The sequence below is a fragment of the Cynocephalus volans genome, chromosome 7, assembly GCF_027409185.1.
Source record: "Cynocephalus volans isolate mCynVol1 chromosome 7, mCynVol1.pri, whole genome shotgun sequence".
NCBI lineage: Eukaryota > Metazoa > Chordata > Mammalia > Dermoptera > Cynocephalidae > Cynocephalus > Cynocephalus volans.
Window position 1 is genome coordinate 132,236,655 of NC_084466.1, and position 22,729 is coordinate 132,259,383.

The following is a 22,729-nucleotide window of genomic DNA, read 5'->3' on the forward strand; positions in this document are numbered from 1 at the left end:
CCCACAGCCCGGCCCTCCCGGCCCCCCGCCTCTCGGGCTGGGCCCCCGCTCACCGGCCTCGCCTGCCCTCGGGCGCCAGCGACTGCAGCAGCCGGGGCCCCGCCCACGCCCCGCCGGGCTGCGGGAAGAGGGCGGGCCCGCGCAGCCCCGGCCTCCCATTGGCTGGTGGGGCCGCCAGTCACTCCCTTCCGGCACCTCGCTGGGGCGCCCGGGACAGCCGCTAGTCACCTGGCCTGGGGCCGCTGGGTTCTACCCGTTCCAGTTCTGGAGCCCATCCCGCCTCTCCAGCTTAGGGCTTGGGTCTCAGCCTGCCCCCTCCCACTAGAACCGCGTCTTCTCCCGGCCAAGCCAGCAACGGGGGCTCTTGGAATTGCCACCCCCTCGAGGTCACCCCTGAAGCCTCAGTAGGGGAATGTCACCAGGGCGGGCCGTGAGCCTGCGATGAGCGGGAGCGCGGGCTGGCGCTGTGCGTGCGGCAGGCGGGCTATGTGTGGTGACTGGGTGAGCTGAGAGTGCGTGTGGCCGAGGGTGCCGTCCTCGCTTGCATCCTCCTTCTGTGTCAATAGGTGTCTTACTGGCCACCCAGTTCTGGAAAGGTCGCAGGACGGGGCATCTGGTCCCAGGACACTAGGGAGAGGAAGAATCCTTCTGATGCACTCGGTGGGATGAGACAGAGTTCCTTGAGCCTTCTGCCCCTCACAACCCAGGGACTGGGGCTACGGTCTGTGGGGGTTGCGGGCACAAGCAGACGGGGACACAGTGGAGCTAAGGGTTTCAGAGAGGGAGCAAGGAGAGGGCTGGGGACATAGAAGGGGCACAGGCACGATAGAAACGGGGCTGTGAAGGGATGCGAATGCCGAGGTACTGAGAGAAGAGCTTGTGGATACTGGAGTAGGAGCCCAGGGGGACAAGCAGGCCGAGGCCATTGCCAAGGCAGCCATCAAGTAAACAAACCAGCGGTAACCCGAGTCCCTCATGCACACCATCAGAGGACCGCCCCTCCACGGTGCCCACCTGTGTCCTGCGTACCGTGAGCTTTCTCCCCGGGCACCTAAACCCCTTACTACAGGGACCGGGTGCCTCCTGAGGCCTGCCAGGGGACTGCAAGCAACGCGGACAGCGCCCGAGGCTCCTCCCCTCCTCTCTCTGTCTGGGGAGGGGTCCAGAACTGATGCCCGCGATACGACTGGCTCTGGAAGGCAGCGTAGGGCCTGGTACCGGTGGCCCAAGCCAGGGGTATCGCCCCAAAATGACACCCACCGCCCCCAGGCTCTGCCAATCTCCGTACCCACAGATCGGATCAGTCCCGGGAGCCCCCGCCCCTCCCTGCTGGTCAGCATAACACGTGACGTCCCATGTGATGGCTGGGGGTGCCGCGGCGACGAGCAGAGAGGAAGGCGGGTCTGAGAGCTGCAGAAGCCAGGAGCCCAGAAAGCGTGAGTGCTCGCTCTGCTGTCCGGGTAGGTTCGGGGAGAGTCTGGGGAGTCCAGGGTTAAGGGCTGGGGGCAAGGGAAGGAGGTCTGCCTTGAAATGCGCTCTCTGTCCCGTCTGATTCAATATCTTCGGCTCTAAAGAGGTCCATGGGGTGCAGGGGGAGGTTGGCTGGGGGAGGAATGTCAGGGTGGGGTTGTGTGCAGTTACACATTCAAGTGTCCACAACTGATGGATATGGGTAGAGTGTGTGTCATGGTCTTCGTGGGCCGGTGCATACAGGGCGTGTCCACCCTGTTTGTATGTCTGCTTAGGGCATGCGTGATGGTGTCTTTGTGTGTGGGTATGTGAGTGTGTGTGAGAGAGAGCAGGGTGTGTCTGCCTGTGAGGGAGGAAGTGTGGTTGGAGCAGATTAGTCATTCTGTAGGATTTTGCCTAATACAGCCAGATGGCTGCTCCAGGCGTTCCTCTCTGTGCTGAGTGGAGGGGGTATCCACCGAATCCTGCTCTTTTCCAGAGGTAGGTGGCTCAGAGAGAGGAGGAGGGTGTCTGTGCCAGCCCTGCCCAGCCAAGGAACAGAAAGAGCCTTGGGTCATTCAGTGTGGGTTGGGGAAGATGTGTCTGGAGAAGGCCTTGTGCACACACATGGCTACATCACAGTCCCTGTTTGAGATCTGGAGCAGATAAGCCCTGGGTGGTCAATGACTCTCCATTAATCAGGGGGTGGAGTGTGGGATGTCTTATGCTAGCTTTCCAAACAGCGTTGGAGGTGTGCATCTAGGTCTCAGGGCAGCTGGGGCCTAAAGCTGACAGGAGCATAATGTGTACATTCTACATTTTTGTGCTTCCAGAGCCATAAGTAGCTGCATGGGAGTTAGTTGCTACTCATGCATCATCCACACACACGTAAATCCTCACTCACGAAAATCTGCATCAGGCTAGAGCACAAGGAAATCTGTTTTCCTGGTCCTAGTCTTTCCCTCCCCCTCCTCCAGTGGCTGCAGGTCCCTGGGCTAGGACATTGCCTAGGAAACAGATCTCCCCCAACCCTTGCTTACCTACCTGGAGTCATCTTGAGCTCCTGAAGGGACTGGTGATAGGCTCAGGGACGAGATCAGGACCACCAATGTTTCCCCCAGGTAGAGCCCTTTGATCCCCTCCTTGGAGCCGTCTGACCTTTCTCCCTGCCCTGCAGAAAATGGGTGAATTGCCCTTAAATATCAACATCCAAGAACCTCGCTGGGACCAAAGCACTTTCCGGGGCAGAGCTCGGCACTTCTTCACTGTTACTGATCCCCGAAATCTGCTGCTGTCTGGGGTACAGCTGGAAGCTTCCCGGAACATCGTGCAGAACTACAGGTGACCCTCCCCCCATCTGTTCCCCAGGGTCTCATTCCCTGCCATAAATATAGTATGTTTTGTACTTGCTTTCTCAAGCTTCAGAGTGATCCTGTCCCACTCCTCAACACCCTCACTCTGGCCCCATCTGCTGACATCACAGACAACTATGGTACAGAGCTTTAACCCACAGGATTTTAGGGTGTTTGGGTTGAGGATGAGGCATTGATATTTACCAGGGTGGGAGCTACTCTGTGCCTCACAGATCCTCTACATCCTAGCCCACTGCTGGACCACCCTCTGCAAGGACAAAGAGACTCAAAGTAGAGTCCCAAGGAGGTAGGGGGCACCCCCCCTTGTCTTCAGGAGGAAAAACTCTTGAAATGCTCCCAGCCATTTTTGATTCATTGGTAACCACCATCACCTATGGCCCAACCTATTAGTCTGTTTCTCTTTCTTATAGTGGAAATACCTGAAACTGGGTAATTTGTAAAGAAACAGTATTTATAGCTTACAGTTTCAGAGGCTGGGAAGTCTCAAGTCCAGGGAACACATCTGGTGAGGGCCTTGTTCTTGGAGGTGGCTCTACAGAGATGTAGAGTATCACATGGCAAGGGGCTTGACCAAGAGAGAGTAACTCCTCACTTCCTCTTCTTATAAAGCCATCATAACCACACCCATGACCACTGCTAAACCATCAATAGATTAACCCATTCATAAGGGCATAGTCTCATAATCTAATCACCTCTTAAAGGCCTCACCTTTCAATTGCCATAAAAAGATTTCTTACCCTCAACACTGTTACAGCAGTGATTAAGTTTCAATGAGCTTTAGGGGGACATTCAATCCATAGCATTCTGCTCCTGGTCCCCCAAAACTCATGTTCTTTTCACATACAAATACATAACTTCATTCCCGAAGTTTTAACTTGTTTTAATTCAAAGTCCTATCTGTAAAATCAAAACAAGTTATCTATTACCCAGATACAATGGGGGAACAAGCATAGGGCACATATTCCCATTCAGAAAGGGAGAAATAGGCCAGAAGAAAGGAATAACAGGTCCTACAAAAGACTGAAACACAGCAGGGCAGGCGTCAAATCTTAAAGCTGGCAAATCATATACCTAGACTCCTTGTTCAGCATTCTCTGCACACTGGTACAGGGATTGGGCCTCCAAGTCTTTGGGCAGCCCCACTCCTATGGCTTTCTTGGTCTCCCAGCCATGCTTTATCTCTCCCAGGCTGGCATTGCTGGGGTGTCTATGGAAGTCCTGCTGTCATGTTTCCACTAGACATGGGATTCTCTGCTGCAACTCTGATCCCACGTTCCTGCTTGGCATTGCTATAGTGAAGGCCCTATGTGGTAACTCTGCCCCTGAAACAGGTCTCTTCCTGGGCCCCTAGGCTTTTCCATATATCCTTTGAAATCTGGGTAGCACAGCTCTGGCATTCTGGGAACCTGCAGACTTAACACCACATGGACACTGCCAAGGCTTCTGGCTTGTATCTTCCAAAGCTTCAGGTCCAGCCACTCCTCGGGCCAATTTAGCCACAGCTGGAGCAGCCAGAGCAGCCAGGGTATGCGAAAAGCATCCTGAGGTGAACCTGAGCAGCAAGCCCATGGAGGGCACCTTGAGACTATTCCCTGAGACCATTCTCTCTCCCTAGGCCCCTGGACCAGTGATGGGAACAGCAGCCTGAAGATCTCTGAAATGCCTTCAAAGTCTTTTTTCCTTTCTCTTGATAATCTCTTCCTTCCATACTAACCTTAGCAAAGGGTCACTGGGCTACACCCTCATTTCCTCTTTCAAACAGACTTTCTCACTCTTTATGTGGCCAAGCTGAGAGTTCTACAATTTTTTACCCTGTGCTTCTTTTTTACCTATAAATTTCAGCTTTACTTCATGCCTTTTCTGCGATAATTCAGCATAGTCTGTTGCAAGTAGCCATACAGATGACTGAATACTTTGCTGTTTATAAATTTCTCCTGCCAAATACCCTGGGTCAGCACATTTAAGTGCCACATTCCATAACACTTTGGGGCATAAACAGAATGCAGCCACGTTTCTTGCAACTTTATAACAAGGGTGACTCTTGCTCCAGTTTCCAATAAACTCTTCCTCATTTCCATCTGTGACCTCCTCTGCATGGCCTTTGTTGTCCATATATCTGTTGGCATTCTGGTCACCACCACTTAACCAGTCTCTAAGATGTTCCCAACTTTCCTTGACTTTCTTGTCTTCTAAATTCCCACCAGAATCTAGACTTTTTCTGCTCTTTCAAATTCTTCCAGCCTCTGCCCAACACTGTGTTATAAAGCCACTTCCACATTTTCAAGTATTTGTTATAAGCAACACCCCACTTCTTGGTACCAATTTTCTGTATTAGTCCATTTCTGTTGCTTGTAATGGAAATACCTGAAACTAGGTAATTTGCAAAGAAACAATATTTACTGCTTACAGTTTGAGAGGCTGGGAAGTCTAAAGTCCAGGGAACGCATCTGGTGAGGGCCTTGTTCTTGGAGGTGGCTCCACAGAGATGTAGAGTATCACACAGCAAATGGCTTGACCAAGAGAGAGTAACTCCTCACTTCCTCTTCTTATAAAGCCATCATAATCACACCCATGACCACCATTAAACCATCAATGGATTAATCCACTCACTAGGGCATGGTCCTCACAATTTAATCTCCTCTTAAAGGCCCTACCTTTCAATTACCATAATAGGATTTCCCACCCTCAACACGGTTACAGTGGTGATTAAGTTTCAGTGAGCTTTTGGAGGACATTCAATCCACAGCACACAGCATTTTCTCAGAAACAGAAGGGCACCCCACCTTTGTGTGGCTAGAAGGGAAATAGAAATAGCAGCCTCCACTTCTGGGAAGCTTTGGCTCTCCCCCACAGACAAGGACCTCCTTTATTTTGAGACTGGGGGAAAGTTCCTGATTCTCTGTCCAGAGTACCCCGGACCTGGGCAGGTGGGGCCTGGGAAGGCAAATCTGCCTCTAGGATAGCCTGTCTGCTCCTTGCCAATTTCTGCAGGGCCGGCGTGGTGGCCCCAGGGCTCACTGAGGACCAGCTGTGGAGGGCCAAGTATGTGTACGACTCTGCTTTCCATCCAGACACCGGAGAGAAGGTGGTCCTGATTGGCCGCATGTCAGCCCAGGTGCCCATGAACATGACCATCACCGGTTGCATGCTCACCTTCTACAAGTAGGTCTTGTCCCATGTCCCTTTCCTGAGTACTCTAAGGTAGAACATGTCTTGGAGACTTGGTGCTTTCTCTCTGGGCCAATTTGGACAGAGAACAGTGGGTGGGTGAGTGCTTCTGTTAGAATCACTTCCACTCGTCAGAACTGGTCCTCACACCCCAGAGACAATGGATGTGTTTATGGAAGGAACATGCAGGGGTTACCAGAGTAGGTTCTAGAGTCATCAACTGGGTTCCTTCTGAGGATTTGGCAATAATCTTTGGGATTTCATTCTAGGGGTCCAAGGATGAGGGACACAGTAGAAGGGGCAGAAGTAAGTGTCTTTGTTCCCTCAGGAAGACCCCAACTGTGGTGTTCTGGCAGTGGGTGAATCAGTCCTTCAATGCTGTCGTTAACTACTCCAACCGCAGTGGCGATGCGCCCATCACTGTGGGGTGAGAGTTCGTCCCCGGAATTGCTGTAGTGCCCTGTGGGACCCTCTTCTCCCAGCCCACTATTGCCCTCTCCTTTTTGCTCCTGTTACATATGGGCCTGTGAGGCCAGGGACTTGGCTCTCTCCTCTCATCCTGCCCCCCCCCCAACCCCACTTCCCCTGAGGGTGTGAGGTCCTCTCTGTGTGGTTTGGGGGACCCACCCTCTCCAAAGCGAGGGATTGAGTTTTCCAGACAAGTTTACACTGGAGCGGGGGAGTGGGTGAGGCTTTCTCTGCAATGAGGCTACCCTCCTACACTTCATGTATTGAGGGTTTGGCATGTCCCTAAAGGAAAGAGCCACATGCTGGACTCTTCACTGTTCCCTTGTGACCAGGCTCTTCCACCCACAGACAACTGGGAACAGCCTATGTGAGTGCCACCACCGGGGCTGTGGCCACAGCTTTGGGACTCAAATCCCTCACCAAGGTAAAGACCCTCACTCCAGTGGCCCCCATTCATTCTCTCTCTGCCTCCTTCTTTCCTACCACCACTACAGTCCTGACCTACATGCTCCCCCTTATCTTTCCCGAGTCCCTTACCACCCCATGGCCCTCAGGGCCACTGAACAACACCTTTCCTCCCCTAGCACCTGCCGCCCTTGGTTGGCAGATTCGTGCCCTTTGCAGCTGTGGCAGCTGCCAACTGCATCAACATCCCCCTGATGAGGCAGAGGTGAGTGGACCCAGCTGCTAGCACATGCACGCCCAGTGTGCATGTGGTATGCCATTCAGCCATGTGGACCAGCCCAGAATGGGGATGCTCCTTTCCCTCCCTGAACATAAGCTGCTGGAACTCATCTCAGACTGACCCTGGGATCCTTGGGTGGAAGAACCAGCCTTTGAATCTAGGATGTGTGAGGGGACTCTGGGGAGTAGCTGCCCATTAGGGCATTGCATGGGAGATTTGGGGCTCTAATCTGACCCCAATCCCTTCCCTTCCTAGGGAGCTGAAGGTGGGCATCCCAGTGACTGATGAGGCAGGTCAGAGGCTTGGCCACTCGGTGACCGCAGCCAAGCAGGGCATCTTCCAGGTGGTGATATCAAGAATCTGCATGGCGATTCCTGCCATGGGTGAGGCAGGAGTGGTGGGGGTATGGGAGGCTCTGGGAGAAGGGTGGTGTTGTCAGGGGCTTTTGAGGACTCTGGGGACAGTAAGACTCTGGGGAGAGTGGGAGAAGATGTGAAGGGGTTCCCTTCCTTAGGGTTCCCAACTTTGACTCCACTAACTCCCTCTCTGCCTGCCCTGCTCTCCCCTCAGCCATTCCCCCAGTGATCATGGACATTCTGGAAAAGAAAGACTTCCTGAAGGTAGGCGACACTCACCTCTCCTATCCTGGAAGTCGGGGTGGCTGGAAGAAGACCAGTCCCTGACCCTCTCCCCAGCCTGGCCTGAGTCTAACACTTGCCACCTGTTCTCCTGACCCCTGTGCCATACCCTCCACCTTCATTCATTCAGCAAGAATGAATTGGGTTGGGGTGAAGGAACATGGAGGGAGCAGGAGGAGAAGACCAGGGGAGGAAGGAAATGATTTCTGTCCTGAAGGAAACTGGTGTCAACACAGAGGCCTCTGACACACACACAGGGATGGACTATCATAGTCACGCTTGATATCATATTCATGCTGTCACCCCCTAACAGCCATAAACACACAGAAGCACTCATAGGAGCACACATAAACACGCATGCACAAAAAGGATAGGGAAGCAAGGCACAGGAATATAAGCTCTGGCTGGTTCACTGAATCATTTATTCACAAATATTTATTAAGCACCAACTATGTACCAGGCATATTTTAGGGCTAAGGAGACAGCACTAAACAAAAGTCATAGTCCCCGTCCTCATGAAGTTCATAGTGCAAACACCAATAAATAAGGAGGCAACCAAAAAATATATCATCATAAGTTGCAATAGGTGATTTATAGGAAACCAGTGGGGCGGGGTAGCTGAGACTAATTGGGGAGAGCTGTTTAGATAGGGTGGCCAGAGAGGGCTCTCTGAAGTCCCAAAAGATGAGAAGGAGACAGATGGGCAAAGAGCACAGAGAAGAGTGTTTGGGGTGGAGAGAACAGCCAGTGCAAAGGTAGGAACAGGCTTGCACATCTGAGGAACAGAATGGTGGTCCCTGTGTCCAGAGCAAATTGAGAAGGATGCGCCAAGCAGAAGATGTGTTTTAAAAGGGACAGATGCATGTTACTGAGATGGGAGAAAGTGAGTGGAGGTTCAGAGGAGGCTTCCTGAGGAAAGCAGCTCCTGGAGGAAGTGAGGGAAGAATGCCACGGGAACCAATCTGGAGAGGCAAGCAGGGGTGATGGGATGCCAGGGAGGGTGGTCAGCGAACAGGCCTGGCTGGAGTGGAAGGCTGTCCTGTCACAGGCTTGGGACAAAGAAAAGGGCCACATATCCAAGGGCTCAAAGGCAGGGCTGATGGGATAGAGCCATGGTGGGTGAAATGGGACAGGGATTGGGGGGCAGGGGACACAAGCCATCCATTGTCTCTCTGTCTCCCTACAGCGCCGCCCCTGGCTGGGGGCACCCCTGCAGGTGGGACTGGTGGGTTTCTGGTAAGTGTGCAGGGAGTTAGGTAGGGGGTGTGGGAGCACCTTTTCCGTAACGGATGTGGGTGGGTATTCACTGTCTTTAAGATGTTTATATGCATCATTCATACATACTTCAGCTGTTATATATCTTTGTCACCTGTACAGCATTCTGTGTGTGTTAGGGGGTGGTCCCTGTCCTTGAAGGTCAAGAGTTTAGTTGAGGAGGTTCCAGTCTTCATCTTGTAGACATGGGGAAACCATGGAAATATACCTTTTGGTATCAACCAAGAGTTTCACGCCCATTCAATTCCTGCTTCTGCCACTTACTGGCTATAGGCTTTTGGATCACTGCCTTGGAGGCTCTTTCCTCAGTCAGAACCTAATGTCAGGGTTGGGTTTAATGCTCCTAAAAGGTCCTTTGGGCTTTAATCAATCTCCATCTCTACGGACTATCTCCAGGGATGAGGTGGGGTGCAGGGAGGGAATACCCTCAGGCCAAAGCTTCACAAACCTTTCCAATGCTCTTCTCCCCCAGCCTGGTATTTGCCACCCCACTGTGCTGTGCCCTATTCCCCCAGAGGAGGTAAGAGCTGCCCCCGGGCTCCACTGAGGGCTCTGCACAGGTCTCCACATCTCTGGACCAACTGACCCTAGGGTTCTTCAGTGTGCTCTGGGAGGAGGCCTGGCAGGCACTCAATTGATTTTGGAGGTGGGGGAATGACAGTGAGCCAGCCCTTCTGGCAGTAGAAGGAGAGGATTCTTCAGCCTGGGAGGAGGAGGGATGGTGATCCCTGGGCCTGTTGGATGTTGGGTTCAGGGGACATTCAGCTGTTCTGTGCTGTTCTGTTGCAGCTCCATATATGTGAGCAGGCTGGAGCCAGAGCTGAGAGCTCAAATCCATGAGCAAAACCCCAGCATCGAAGTGGTGTACTACAACAAGGGGCTTTGAGGGAAGATCAGCCAGTCCCCTCCCTCACCTTTCTGCTTTGGTGGAGCCTTGCCATCCCTGCTACTTGCCCATTTGCCTGGCACTGGGCAGGGGGCTTGGTGGGAAAGCAGCCATAGAGACCAGCAATCCATTAGGCTGGGGGAGGTACCCCCATAAGCCTTTTTCTCTCCTCCCTGGTTTCAGAGAGTAGGGTCACATACCCCTCCCTCCTGTGCTTGTGTGTCTGCACATATACATACATAATACATGCATGTATGTGAGCATTTGGTCCTGAGAGCTAGGAGCAGACATGCTGTCCTGGGATATTCTGATATCCAGCTTCCCGCCCACCTGCCAGCTAGCCAGGGTACAGGTGTGACTTCCTTCCCTAAACCATTCCACTAGTCATATCTGACAGCACCTCACCCCTTCTGGACATAGGAGGAGCCCCAGGATCTCAGGATAGAGACTGAGAGACACTAACAGGCCAGACTGGGGTGAATCCTTCAGGTTTCTGACACCTGGCTCCCAAAGCTGACTCGGGAACTGGGCTGGCAGAGGAAGACATGTTGGGATAAAGGAGGCAGGGGGCTCATGCATCTCTCAGTGCCACCAGCACATCCTGGAGTAGCTCCATTTCCTCTCGTCTACCAGAGCAAAGGAGTGCCAATATCCTGTGCTGACCTTGCCGTCTCCCTCACCTCCCCCACATTGCAATGTGGGCATCTTTAGGCACCATCTTAGGAGTTCTTGGTCTACTCTGACCTTACAACCTCAAACTAAATCCCACAATCCCAATCCCCTCCCCCAACCAAAAAGCCACAAAGGCAGACAAAGCATTCCCCTTTAAGAGCTCCCACCGCACCCTCTCACAGAGGGACACTGCTGTGGGGATGGTGCTTAAACTTCACAGGTATCTCAGTGGGTGTAACTAGGACACCCTGAAGGGCAGCTAGGCCTGGAGTGTACAATCTTCAGACAGGGAATTTGGTTGTTCCATTGACCCTATTAGACGTTCAGCAAAACCCCCACCTTAGTTCCCCTGTTTTTGCTTTGTTTTTTGTGGCTGGCTGGTACAGAGATCGAACCCTGGACCTTAGTGTTATCCACACCACGCTCTAACCAACTGAGCTAACCAGCTAGCCCTACACCTTCTCTTTCTTGAGGCTTGGTCCTGCCCCTACCTCCGCCTCCAATTCCAAGAAGAGGAAGGGGCCAGGCATCAATGGCTGGTCCAAATGGAAGATGGACTTGGGCGTGGACTGGGCAGTGGTACATTCACAGAGTGTAGAGTTAGACCTTGACTCTAACTCCCATGACATCTGGTTGAAGCAGTGGGTGGGACAGATGCAAGGGCCCCAGTGGGATCCTCCGAGACCACTTCCCTGCTCCCCCCAATCAACTGCCCCCCATGATAACAGCTAATAATGCCATTGTTACTCAATAAACTGCAAACCTGTCTACTTCCTGTCTTCACTTGATTCCATGTCCTGAGTACCTGCCTGCAGCCTTCCCTTCTCTCCCCACAAAGTTTATTTCTTAGTCTCTTCCCTCTCCTTCTGTAGGGAGCCTCATCTCCCAGCAGAGGGTGCTCTGAGATTAGAAAATCCTCCTCCCATTAGCACTCTGAGCACGAAAGTAGAGGTGGATGTGGATGCCTCCACCTTCTATTCCCTCAGCAGATAGAGTCCTGCCTTCATTTTGCTCTTCCCTGGGAGAATGATCAACATACCTACATACCAACTCAGGCTCTGGGCTTCTTGTTTTCCTTCAGGCATTTGGCATGGGGTTGTAACCTCTGATCCCCAGGGAGGTCTCTGGAGAGTGGGGGGGGGGGGTCAAGTAAGGCTAGGGACTGCCCAACTCCATCAGAGAGAAGCTGTTGGGGCACCAGCACACCCTCCACACCCCTCCATGCTCCCATCAATTTACCACGGGAACGCGCCTGGCAGGGACCACATGCCGGTCAACACCTCCTCCTACCACCCTAGGGCTCTCCACTCCCTCCCTGCTTATCTAACCCCATTGTGGTCTTTTTTATCCTTGGGAAAAAATGCAGTCAAAAGTTGATGCCTGTGGACGGCTGGTAAGAGCTACTATTAAATAGTTTATAGTTACCTCTCTTACCCTGTCTTAGCTTCAGTAGATTCAAGAGAATAAACATGAATGAGTCTATGATAAAGTCCATTCTCTACTCCCTTCAAGGAAATACTCCTCATCTCCCTTTTTTCAGCCTAAGGCTCTGATACTAGGTGGTGGGGAGAAATCTTTTGGGCTAAATGGTCCCACAGCAGCCTGAAGTGAACCATGGCCTGGGGTCCTCGCTCCTCTTGGGGTAAATAAAAGTTTACTTGTCTGGGAAGCTACTGTTCACTGAGTCCTGCTTGTGATGCCAGGCTCAATGGAGCCAAGGGCTTTAAGTCCATTATCTCTTTTGATCTTTACCACCACCCCCTGTAAGGCCAGACGTGTTATCCCCATTCTTAGCAAAGCCACAGGCTTAGAGACATGAAGAAAGTTGCCCACAGCTACACAAGTAGGAGGTGGTGGAGCCAGATTTCAAGCTGAGATCTGTGTGACTCCAAGGCCACTGTGTCATGCTTCCTTAACCCGACAGCTACCGGCCAAACTTGAGGTCACTTTCTTGGTTCCTTTGACATTCCAGGGCATCTCCTCCCTGGGCCCAGTTTTTTTTTTACAGACCAGCAAAACTGACAGGCCCACAAGTATACACAAACCTTTCACTAAAGCCACTGAGGAGTTTCCAAAGTTGGAGTTTTATAGCTGGAGTATAAGCAAAGATTCTCATTATTGATTAAATATGAGATATTTAGGGGCCAGCCCATGGCTCACTTGGGAGAGTGTGGTGCTGATAACACCAAGGCCACGGGTTCGGATCCCCATATAGGAATGGCCAGTAAGCTCACTTGGGAGAGCGTGGTGCTGACAACACCAAGTCAAGGGTTAAGATCCCCTTACCGGTCATTTAAAAAATAAAAAATAAAAATAATAGTAATAATAAATATGAGACATTTAGATAATCAAGTTTCAATTTCTGATAACCTGTCCTGCTAATCAGACCAGCACCTCCCACCAAGCCCACTGGAGCTCTGGGTCAACTCTTGAAGCCTCTTTTTGCAGTTACAGCTTTGGCCTTTGGTAATCCCCTTGAAAAGAGGCCTTGTACCTTTTCTGGATAATCTATGTAAGATAAACACATCTGGGGAGTGAGATGCAGGAATCTCTGCAAAACAAAACCATTAAGAACACTGTATAACAGAATTATCCGTGCCCTGCAGATAACACTGAATCATGTCAGAAGATTGGCCAGGGCACCTGCATGCCAATTAGGTAGGGGTGCTTTCCCATCATTTTTCCTTCCTAATTCCACACTAGTTTCTCAAACACAGCAAAGGAGTTAGCTACAGGGCACTTCACAATCTCTCTCCAGACAAATCCTAGCCAGGTACACTTTCCAAACTTCCTCCACATACTTGGAATTTTCCTTGGATATCAGCATTTGGGAGGGGACAGTACTCTAGCCCATTCTTGGGTGGGCCTCCCCTGTTCCTACCGGAGTTCAGACTCCAGGAACCTTCTCTGGGAGCCTGCATTGGTGTTCTTGGCCTTCCCACCCCAGTCTTCTTCCCCTATCCTGCCTATTAAGACCAGAATGACCACAGTCCTCCCTCTCTCCCTGCCCACGTTCTAAGGGAAAAATATGGCTTGGGTTCAAGAGCCCTGGCTTAGTCTGGCCACAGGAAGGGGACCAAGTAGGCATATCCTGCTCTTTTCCCTCTTTACGGGGCCGGCATCCTAAGGACAGGTGGTTAGGACCAGCTTCAGCTCCGACACTATGGGGTTAATGACAGTCAGCCTCTAGCCTAGTCCTGGCGGGTCCGGTTCCCTACCAAGCCGAGCCCCATTTCCTCCCACTCAAGCCTGTGGGTTTCAAGTCCCAGCCTGGTGCCTATCAGTCACAGATAAGCCGCGCTCCCCTGGACATAGCCAATCAGAAGCAGAGTCCCGCCCCTCCTGGGGCCCCTGTCAGTCAACGCTCGGCTCCGCCTCCTTACCGTTTCCCGGACGACGGCTTTAAAGGCTCAGGTCAGGAGTCCCGCTCCTCTTCCTTGTCTGAGCTTGGAACCTACGTCTCAAATCCTCTTTCCCGCTGATCTCGGTCCTGGACCGCTAAGTCCCCTACCTCCTTCCAAGTTTCGAAACCCACGGGCTCCTCAGCGCCCGCCCTTTGACTTCCTGCCCGGAAATCCGTGAGATTTGGGGGAAATCACGCGAGGCCTCTCCTCCTGGGTCCCAAGCCCGGAGCTGTGGAGCAGCCTCCGGGGCTATCGGCCCTTCGTCCCGCCCCGGCCGCTCCCTCTCACTCTCCCTCTCTCCGCCCTTGCTTCCAACAGTGCAGCAAACGGTTACTGAGGTGAGAAGCTACCTTCTCACCTGCAGGGACACAGCCCGTGCCCGATAGGCATGAAGGCGCCTTTCCTCGTCCCTTCTTCGTTAATCTCCCCTCACTTTGCAGTGATCTTGGGTCCTGATACGGGGACAACCTTTTGCTAGCAATTGTGGAGGAATCTTGACACAGCTGGATTATTCCCCAAAAGGGAGCTTCTTGGGATACTCCCTCTTTTATACACATCTTTTTCCTCACTGGGGTACCCTCAGCTGCAGTCCCAACCTAAGCTGCCAGAGTGACAATGGCAGCCCCAGCTCCAGGCTACAGCCTCCTCTAGCTCCCTCTTTCCAATCTTCTCAGACCAGAGAAATTTTGAATAACGACCAGGAGAATGTGGGAGGACCCCTGCATAGCTTGGGCTACACACACAACCCCATCCCAACCCCAGCACATCCAGTGGAAAAATAACCCCATGCCTCCAACAAGCAACAAGAAGCTCCTTTAGAGTAAAGTTCTTGCTTATGGGGTTCAGAGTTTGCTATGTTAATCTATAAATTGACCAATTAACCACCTGTTGTTTTCCTTCTGACTGAAGACCTCCCCCCAACCCCCTGCCATCACCAGCAAGTCCTCAGTTAATTGACAATTTTTGTTTCCCAGAAGGGGCACTTCTGCTTTGGGTTTTAATTGAAGTTATTTTGTGGAAAGCAACAGAGAATGATGTGGCTAGCTTCAATAAATAAGGGGATATTTTGGAAGAATTCTGCCATAGCTCTCAGAACCAGAGATGGAGCTACCCAACAGGGCCTTGGAAAGAGCAAGAAGTTGGGCAGCTCTGAGGACCTCAGCAGCTGGAGTTCATGGGCACTGCCATTAGGTAACAGGTTTAACAGGTCCCCCTCTCTGCTCTCTCCATTCAAGTTTCAAAAATAGGTTTAGCTTAGATCGGTTGTCTACCCTAGGAGATGGCCAGTTGTCAGGGTCAAGTTGCATGGACATTGGACATCATTACTTCAGGTTCACCTCTGAGGTTGGGGCTATTCCCAAAGAAGGGCAATTGTGAACTGGAATCACCCTTATTGGTATTGTGTTAGTCCATTTTCTGTTGCTTATAACAGAATACCTGAACTTGGGTAATTTATAAAGAAATGGGCTGGCCAGTTAGTTCAGTTGGTTAGAGAGTGGTATTATAACACGAAAGTCAAGTGTTCATATTGGCCAGCCACCAAAAAACAAAAAACAAAACAAAACAAAAAAAACCCCAAACAAACAAACAAACAAACAAAAAACCCCCCAAAAAACCAAAACTAAGGCCGGCCCGTGCCTCACTCGGTAGTGTGCGGTGCTGATAACACCAAGGCCACGGGTTCAGATCCTATATAGGGATGGCCGGTTTGCTCACTGGCTGAGCGTGGTGCTGACAACACCAAGCCAAGGGTTGAGATCCCCTTACCGGTCATCTTTTTTTTTAAAAAAAAAAACTAAAACAAAACCCAAAGAAATGAAATGTATTTCTTACAGTTTTGGAGGTTGGGAAGTCCACAGTCCAAGGGGTGTATTTGGTGAAGGCCTTCTTCTTGGTGGAGACTCTGTGCATAGTCCCATGGCAATGCAGGGTATCATATGGTGAGAACTACATAAGCAAGAGAGCTAACTTGCTCACTTGCTCTTCCTATAAAGCCATCAGAACCACTTCATAATAACACATTAAGCCATTAACCCATTACTCCGCAAATGGATTAACCCATTCATGAGGGTTAATTCCAGTTCTCACAATCCAATCACCTCTTAAAGGCCCCATCTTTCAAATTCCATAGTAAGATTTCCCACCTTCTTCATACTGTGACAATAGGGATCAAGCTTCCAATTCATGAATTTTGGGGGGACATTCAACCCATAGCAAATATTTATTATAACATGTATTATTATTGGTACTATACAGGTGTTTCTCTCCAGGTAAAATGAAAAATCCCCTGAGGGCAGGCACCGTATCTTCCCTTTTTGGTTGTTGTTGTGGTGGTGGTAAAAAAACACATAAAATTTACCATCTTAACCATTTTTAAGTGTATAGTTCAGTAGTGTTAAGTATGTTCACATTGTTGTGGAACAGACTCCATTGCAAGACTTATGTTGTAAGTATGGAACTCACTACCCATTAAACAACTCATATCTTCACTTTAAATGTCCTCAGCAGCTATAGTAATGCCTGATCCTCAGTAGGTACTTAATACTTGTTTGCTGAATAAACGAATGTGGAATCCAAAAGTGCCCTAAATCCCATTCATCTGTTGATCCTAGGTAAGGTCACAAACACAGTGGTTCTCAATTTGTTTTACACCTTGACAAACCTAAAAAATGTAACACATTTACAGTAGAAACAATAGCTCACCAGTTCAGTGATTTTCAGCCTGGAGGATGGGGGAACATGTCCTCCCAGGGAGCCATATCACAATTTGGTGGGTAGTGTGGCTTAAAAAGTCTCCTGGACAAAATGAAGCTTGTCTCTAGATATGATAGCAAGCAAGAGGCCAAGCTCAGCCCTCCCTCTTCTTGAGTCTCTCTAGGAGTCCCAAATGCAGGGGAGGGGGTGGGGGAGAAAGTGCCTCAAATATAATCTGAGCCACTTTCTCCAAATCTGTTGTTTATCTTTCCCTGCATAAGCCAATGCCTATTTCCTTTGGCAATTCCCTGTGGGACTTACCTACCCTCCACCTCTGCAGCTTCTTGGGGCTGGCACCAAGCTGCTGTTACTTAAGGCATGCTGGTAGGGAAACACCTTCCCTTTGTTCTTGTCCAGTTTATATAGTGTGGTCCCACCACCAGCCTAGTTGCTTGGGCCTTGGTGTTGTAGTTTCATTTTCATGGCTCTCTTTCTAGGGAACCAAGGCACAGTGGGGTGGGGTGGTGGTGCTGGGTAGTGGTGGTGTAAGATAAAACACCACCTACAATGTGCCTGGAACCATTGCTTCCTACAATACCCAAGCCTTCTGCTAGTCTGGTCCATACTGCTAGACTTGCTCGCCACTGCTAGTGATTTTAGGCACCATTTCTGCAACCTGACTTCCAGCACCTGAACCCCTCAGCTGTAGACTGCTCTGCATATATATGATCCCCCAATTGTGAGTACAATTTAGGTTCTTTTCCTCTAGCTAAATCAGATGACCACTGTTCAGTTGTCTCAAACTTTCCAAGACCACTTAAGGAGGCTTGTTGCCAAAAGGCAGGCACCCTAAATCTACAGTTTCTAAACTGTGTACTGAAGTGCCCCAGAGTATTTCAATGAACTCACAGGACAGCTGAAAGACATTTTGAATTTTCAAGGGAAATACAGCAGTACTTGACATTTGTTGGACACTGCATGAAGTGATTCCGAGTTTCAACATTAGATAGTGCTGTATCACCTTTAATGATGTCTTTGTATAACTGAGTTTTTGATATTTGCTGTGATAAAAGCAAGAACTACACAAAAATCAGTGTGAAATAGGAAATGAGTGTGGCAGTGTCCAAGGGGATTCCATGTTTTTAGAAGTTATGCAAAGCCCAACAGGCCCACACATCCCATTAGTAAGTAACTGGAGTTAAGAATGAAATAAAAATGTTCATTCTTCTTTCAATTTATGTGTATTAGTTTTTCAAATAGCTACAAAGTTATTAGGAGGTAAATATTTAAGTTGTTTGGACCTAAACACTTAAAGGAAACTGTTAGCTATATATTTTTTTGGACCTAGGGTGCTATGAAAAAAATACTGAAAAACTACAGATTCCACAAATGTAGAAAGTTTGGGAACATCTGTTCTCAATGAATGGAAGAAATGGGGGAATGAAGGAATATCATTGGGGTTGTATTTGGGTCTCAGACCTGCCCTCTGTACTATGCCTTTATAGGAAAATTTCTCTTATTGGATTCTTAGTAATTCCTTATGGGAAGTTCTAACCTTATTTCAGTGATCCAGAGTTGTTTACGATGTGATCACAGGGTGTTGGGGAGTCCATAGAGACTGGGCATGGTGGTTGGGGGTTATGGTCAAGCTTGGATATCAGAGCTTCACTGGCCAGGCCCCCGTGAACAGAAGGTCAGAAACAAAGGAGAGAAAGACGGCTGAGGATAGAGGGGCCCCTCCCCTCCTGACTGCTCTTGGCAAACTCGATCCCCAGAGACCCGCTGCACGCTGCGCCCCCTGGAGGCCACACTGTCTGTTGGACGGGACGGACGTGTTATCTCCTGGCCACTGGGAAACTCGGGGCCTTTGAGCGTCCCCAGCCCGGTGAAGGAAGGGAGTGGGCACCCCTGGGACTCCATGCAGGTCCGCGCCCCTCCCTCCTTCCCAGCCGGCATCCTCAGATGACTGGCAGGCGCCATCCCGGCGCGAAGACAGCAGAACCCGCGTGTCCCTAGCTCCCTGGCTCATACATTAAAGATGCGAAGGCGCCGGGACTGCGGTGCAACAAACATGAAGACAAATTTTTTATCACGAGCGAGAAGATGCCAGGAAATGGGGAGCGCGGGAGAAAAAATGAATTAGGTTTTTATTATGTGTTTTATTATGCTGTACTTGAACAGTATTAGGTGAAAATACAATATATGTCTGAAGCGGCTAGAGGCAGGAGGCGGGAGGGGGCGGGAGAGAGGCTGACAGCCAGCGAGACACAGAGAATCCCTCAGAGAAGCTGGGGATCCCGGAAGCAGCCGGTCCCAGGGGAAGCAAAGGAGCCGCGCCGACCCGGCTCGGCGGACCCAGCTTCCCCCCTCCCATCCCCGGCAGTTAGGGCCAGGACGGGGGCGGAGGTGGTGGTGACTGTATTGAGAGGACAGGGTTAGCGACAGGTACCGCTAGCATATGCTGGAGAGAAGGGAAAGGGCTTGGAAGCTGAAGGGCTGGGGAGCTCACAAACCCGCCTCAGAAGGGAAACTGAGTCACAGAAGGGGAAGAGGTGCGGCTAGGAAAAGCCTGGACGCGCAGGATCAGTGGAGTCAGAGGCCCAGGGATTCATACTTGCTCCTAACATTTCTCCCCTGCAAACGTTGGCCAAAGGCCTTGTAGGCCGGCAGACATTTCGGAGCGCCCGCTTTGTGCCGGGTCCTCGCTTACTGCAGAGTGACTCGGGCTCTCAGACCCCCCTCCCCAAATCCCGCCTACCTCCGGTCACCTCTGAGCAGGTGCGTATCTACGCAGGCCTAACCCGCAGCCGCCCCACTCCCCGCCCCAGCACCGCGCCCCCTCCCCAGGTAAAAGGCGCCCAGGTGAGCCCCGGCCCGGGGGTGGGCGAACCTCCCTCTCACCCTGGAAGCGCCTCCCTCCCTGAGCTCGCCTCTCCGCCCCGGCCGGGCAGCTTCATTAAAGGCCGCCGCCAGCGCCGCGTCTCACCTGCTGCAGCGCCCCTCGCGCTCCGCCAGGGACCGGCTCCTGGCGGTGATGAAGAGGCCCATTAGCCGCTTCCACCTTTAGGGCGGACTGGGCCGCTCTCCCCACCTCCCAATTAGGACATTAGAAACCGTCAACCAAGATTAATAGTTGCCCGGCTCCGGGGCAGGGAGATGAGCCCAGATACCACGGCGGCGCCGCTAGCTCCGCGTGGGCCAACCCGATGCGAGCGAACCTGCCGCCGCTACCCCTCCACTCCGCCTCCTTTGCCGCCCCCTAGGCGCACCTGAGGACCTCGGGTGAGTCCGGCAATGGGGTCGCAAGTGTCAGTGTTCCCTGCTGCGTCTCCGATCTGGGCGAGCCCCAAGGCAAGGCAGGGTCTTGGCTCGTGGGGAAGGAAGGCGCGCCCTCTCCAGGGAAGTCCCCCAGCTTTCCTGCGATTTAGGGACCTCCAACCTTAAACGGTGGACTGACCATTGCTTTCTCCGAGAGGCTTCTTTGACTCCCGCCCTCCCCAAGCCAATTCCTTTTCTTATTTCTGCTCATTGCACCGACATATTTTTCAGCGTATGTGTTATATTTGTGCGATCATATCATTGACGTCTGTGTCGCCCACTGGACTGTGGATTCCAGGGAAAGGGACTATGGTTTTGCTCACCACGGGCTCTGGTGAGTGTTCAGTAATGGTGTATTGAATAATTGAATGGGCAACAGGCTTGTTCCCTGTGTTTTCACTGAACATCTGCTTCCTGTGCAAGCCTTCTTAAACACTCTCATAGCACCTGCATTCTTTCTTCTAACTCATAATTGTAACTTATTATTTCGTGATTATAAATTCAATCCCGCCCCCTTCCAAGACCATAAGCTCCTGGAGGGCAGGCAAAGCTACATTCCCAATACCTGCCAGCAGGGGGCTGGACACTCCGACAGATTATGGTGTCTGAGGGCCCAGGAGCCTTAGGGCTGTTCCAACCACATTCTTTTGAAGACTTTGTGGCCTGGAGAGGCAAAGTGACTTGTCTGAGGTCACACAGCCAGCTAGAAGCAAAGTCAGGATGAAAACGACTGTTCTCTCCCACACACTGATTTTTCTCCAAAGGTCACAACACTTGGGACTCCTAGGAAGCCCCTTATGACTTCTAAAGTTTCCTTTGGTGAGCTTGTGGGTGGTCGGAGGTATCTCTTCCTTTCGCCATGGTGATGACACGGAACTAAGCCTTTTCCCTCTCCTGGGTAAGGGGACAGGAGCTCAGGGATGCTACATACTCTGTGTCAACAGGGGCAAATTCTTTCCATTAAGTATCAACTCTGGTTTCTCTTCCTTGAGTGTAAAACTAGGGGAGCGCCCTCACTCCAACCCTGGAGGGATGTTGACTGTCTCTGGTCACACACCCCCACCCCCCACCCGAGCATTAGGGAAGAATACTGATTTGGGACCAGAAACTGAAGAATGAAGGGAAGTAGAGAGAAGGTGCTAAGGCAGAGTGGGGGGCCTGAGCTCTTCCTCCACCTCCTCACACCCCTGGTGTCACCTCTCTAGAACCCACTTACTCTAGGGGGGAGGAGGCCGGAATGGGTTTGGGGGTGGGGGCAAGATCGATACGTCACTGGGTTTTGATGACCGCAGACTTTCACCTTGCAGATAATGGGGTGAGCGGCGGTAAACTCTCCCTGACAGAGCGGGCTCCCCCGGCCTTAATGAGATAATCAATACTTGTTCTCGGCTTAATTTCCATCTAATTGCTCTTTAACGACGCCGGATAATGGGCCGCCTCCTGTGAGGAGGGAGCTGGCTGGGAATCCGAACCGCCCCGGACTCCCGCCTCTCCTCCCCCGGGCGGGGTGCTCTCGCGCAGGTGGGAAGGGGACGCACGCGCTCGCCGGCGCGATGGAGCTCGCTCCGCGGGCCTCCCTGCTCCGCGCCGCCACCTGCCTGCGGTGCTCTTGGCCCCCAGCGGGGGGCGCTCCAGGCCTTTGATGCGGGATCCTGGCCAAGCCTTCTGTTTCGGGCTCGGGGCCAACACCCGATCGGCCGTGGAACCCCGCGCCTCTTGACAAGCCCTTTCCTCTTTTCCCCTTCCCACTATACAGGGCGGTGGCACCGATGTCTTAGGTAAGATGCTGTGTTTCTGCACCTAGAGAGGGCTCCGACCATGTTTTTCTTTGTGAGGTAGCTTGGCTGCTTTTTGCAAAGGAACCTAGCTGGTCACCGCAGGCCACTTAGGCAAGGTGGGGATGGGAGCAATATGAGGAGGGCTAGGCCCGGTGGCTCAGAGACTCATACTGCCCCCGAGCTCGGAGGGCCACCTGATTCCTAACCAGCACCCCCCACCCCACCCCACCCCACCGCGCCCCATAGCCAGTAAGGTACCTGCCAACATCTGCAGCTCAGACATTAGCTCTAACTTCTCTCACCTCCCACTTGCCTGTGTAAGCACTAGGAGCAGCTGGAGGTTCTCCCCAAGGCCTCTCAAACGTACTGGACTCACAGGGGACCAGCCTTCCTTCACCTTCCCACCCGTTCAGCTTATCTCTCTGGTCTTTCTTGATGCCAACCCTGAAGCACTTTGGCCTCAGATGCCCAGATGCTGTGACCTGTAATGTATCCCGTCACTTCCCCACTTCCTGATCTTCTGCTGTCTGGGCACAAACTCACCTGCATTGCTATAGCTTGGCTCCTGAATAAGGGGTATTTACATTTATAAAACACCTGCTGTAGTTCTTGCTCCAGCTGCAACAACGTCAGGCTGGCAAAAGATACAGTAACAATGTGAGGGTAGTATGTTGGTTAGAATCATGCCTTGGACCTGGGCAGCCCCAGATTCAAGTTTTAGCTCTGCTGCTTACTGGCCAGTGTGACACTGAGCAAGCTTACCTACAGGTTTGAACCTCAGCTTTCTCATCTAAAAGATAAGATTAATAATCCTACCTTACAAGGTTTTGTAAGTTTGAAACAAGCTGATGTATGTAAATTGCTTGACACACTGCCTGGCACACTGTAACCATTTGACATCGTTATTACTGTTACCAAACT

At 51.6% G+C, this 22,729-nt stretch overlaps 1 protein-coding gene across 2 annotated transcripts; it reads left to right on the forward strand.

Moving 5' to 3' along the window:
* The first annotated feature begins 1,374 nt into the window (after positions 1-1,374).
* Positions 1,375-11,321, forward strand: SFXN3 (sideroflexin 3). 2 transcript variants are annotated; one of them, XM_063102542.1, is made up of 11 exons: positions 1,375-1,436; positions 2,627-2,790; positions 5,814-5,984; positions 6,319-6,417; positions 6,807-6,882; positions 7,043-7,128; positions 7,399-7,526; positions 7,714-7,763; positions 8,968-9,017; positions 9,529-9,576; positions 9,846-11,321. In XM_063102542.1, exons 2-11 carry the CDS (start codon positions 2,630-2,632, stop codon positions 9,940-9,942), a joined length of 966 nt encoding a protein of 321 aa, XP_062958612.1. In that variant the 5' UTR covers positions 1,375-1,436; positions 2,627-2,629; the 3' UTR covers positions 9,943-11,321. The 2 variants fall into 2 exon arrangements, with proteins under 2 accessions (XP_062958612.1, XP_062958611.1); XM_063102541.1 differs by having other exon boundaries at positions 1,413-1,460.
* Positions 11,322-22,729: the final 11,408 nt, after the last annotated feature.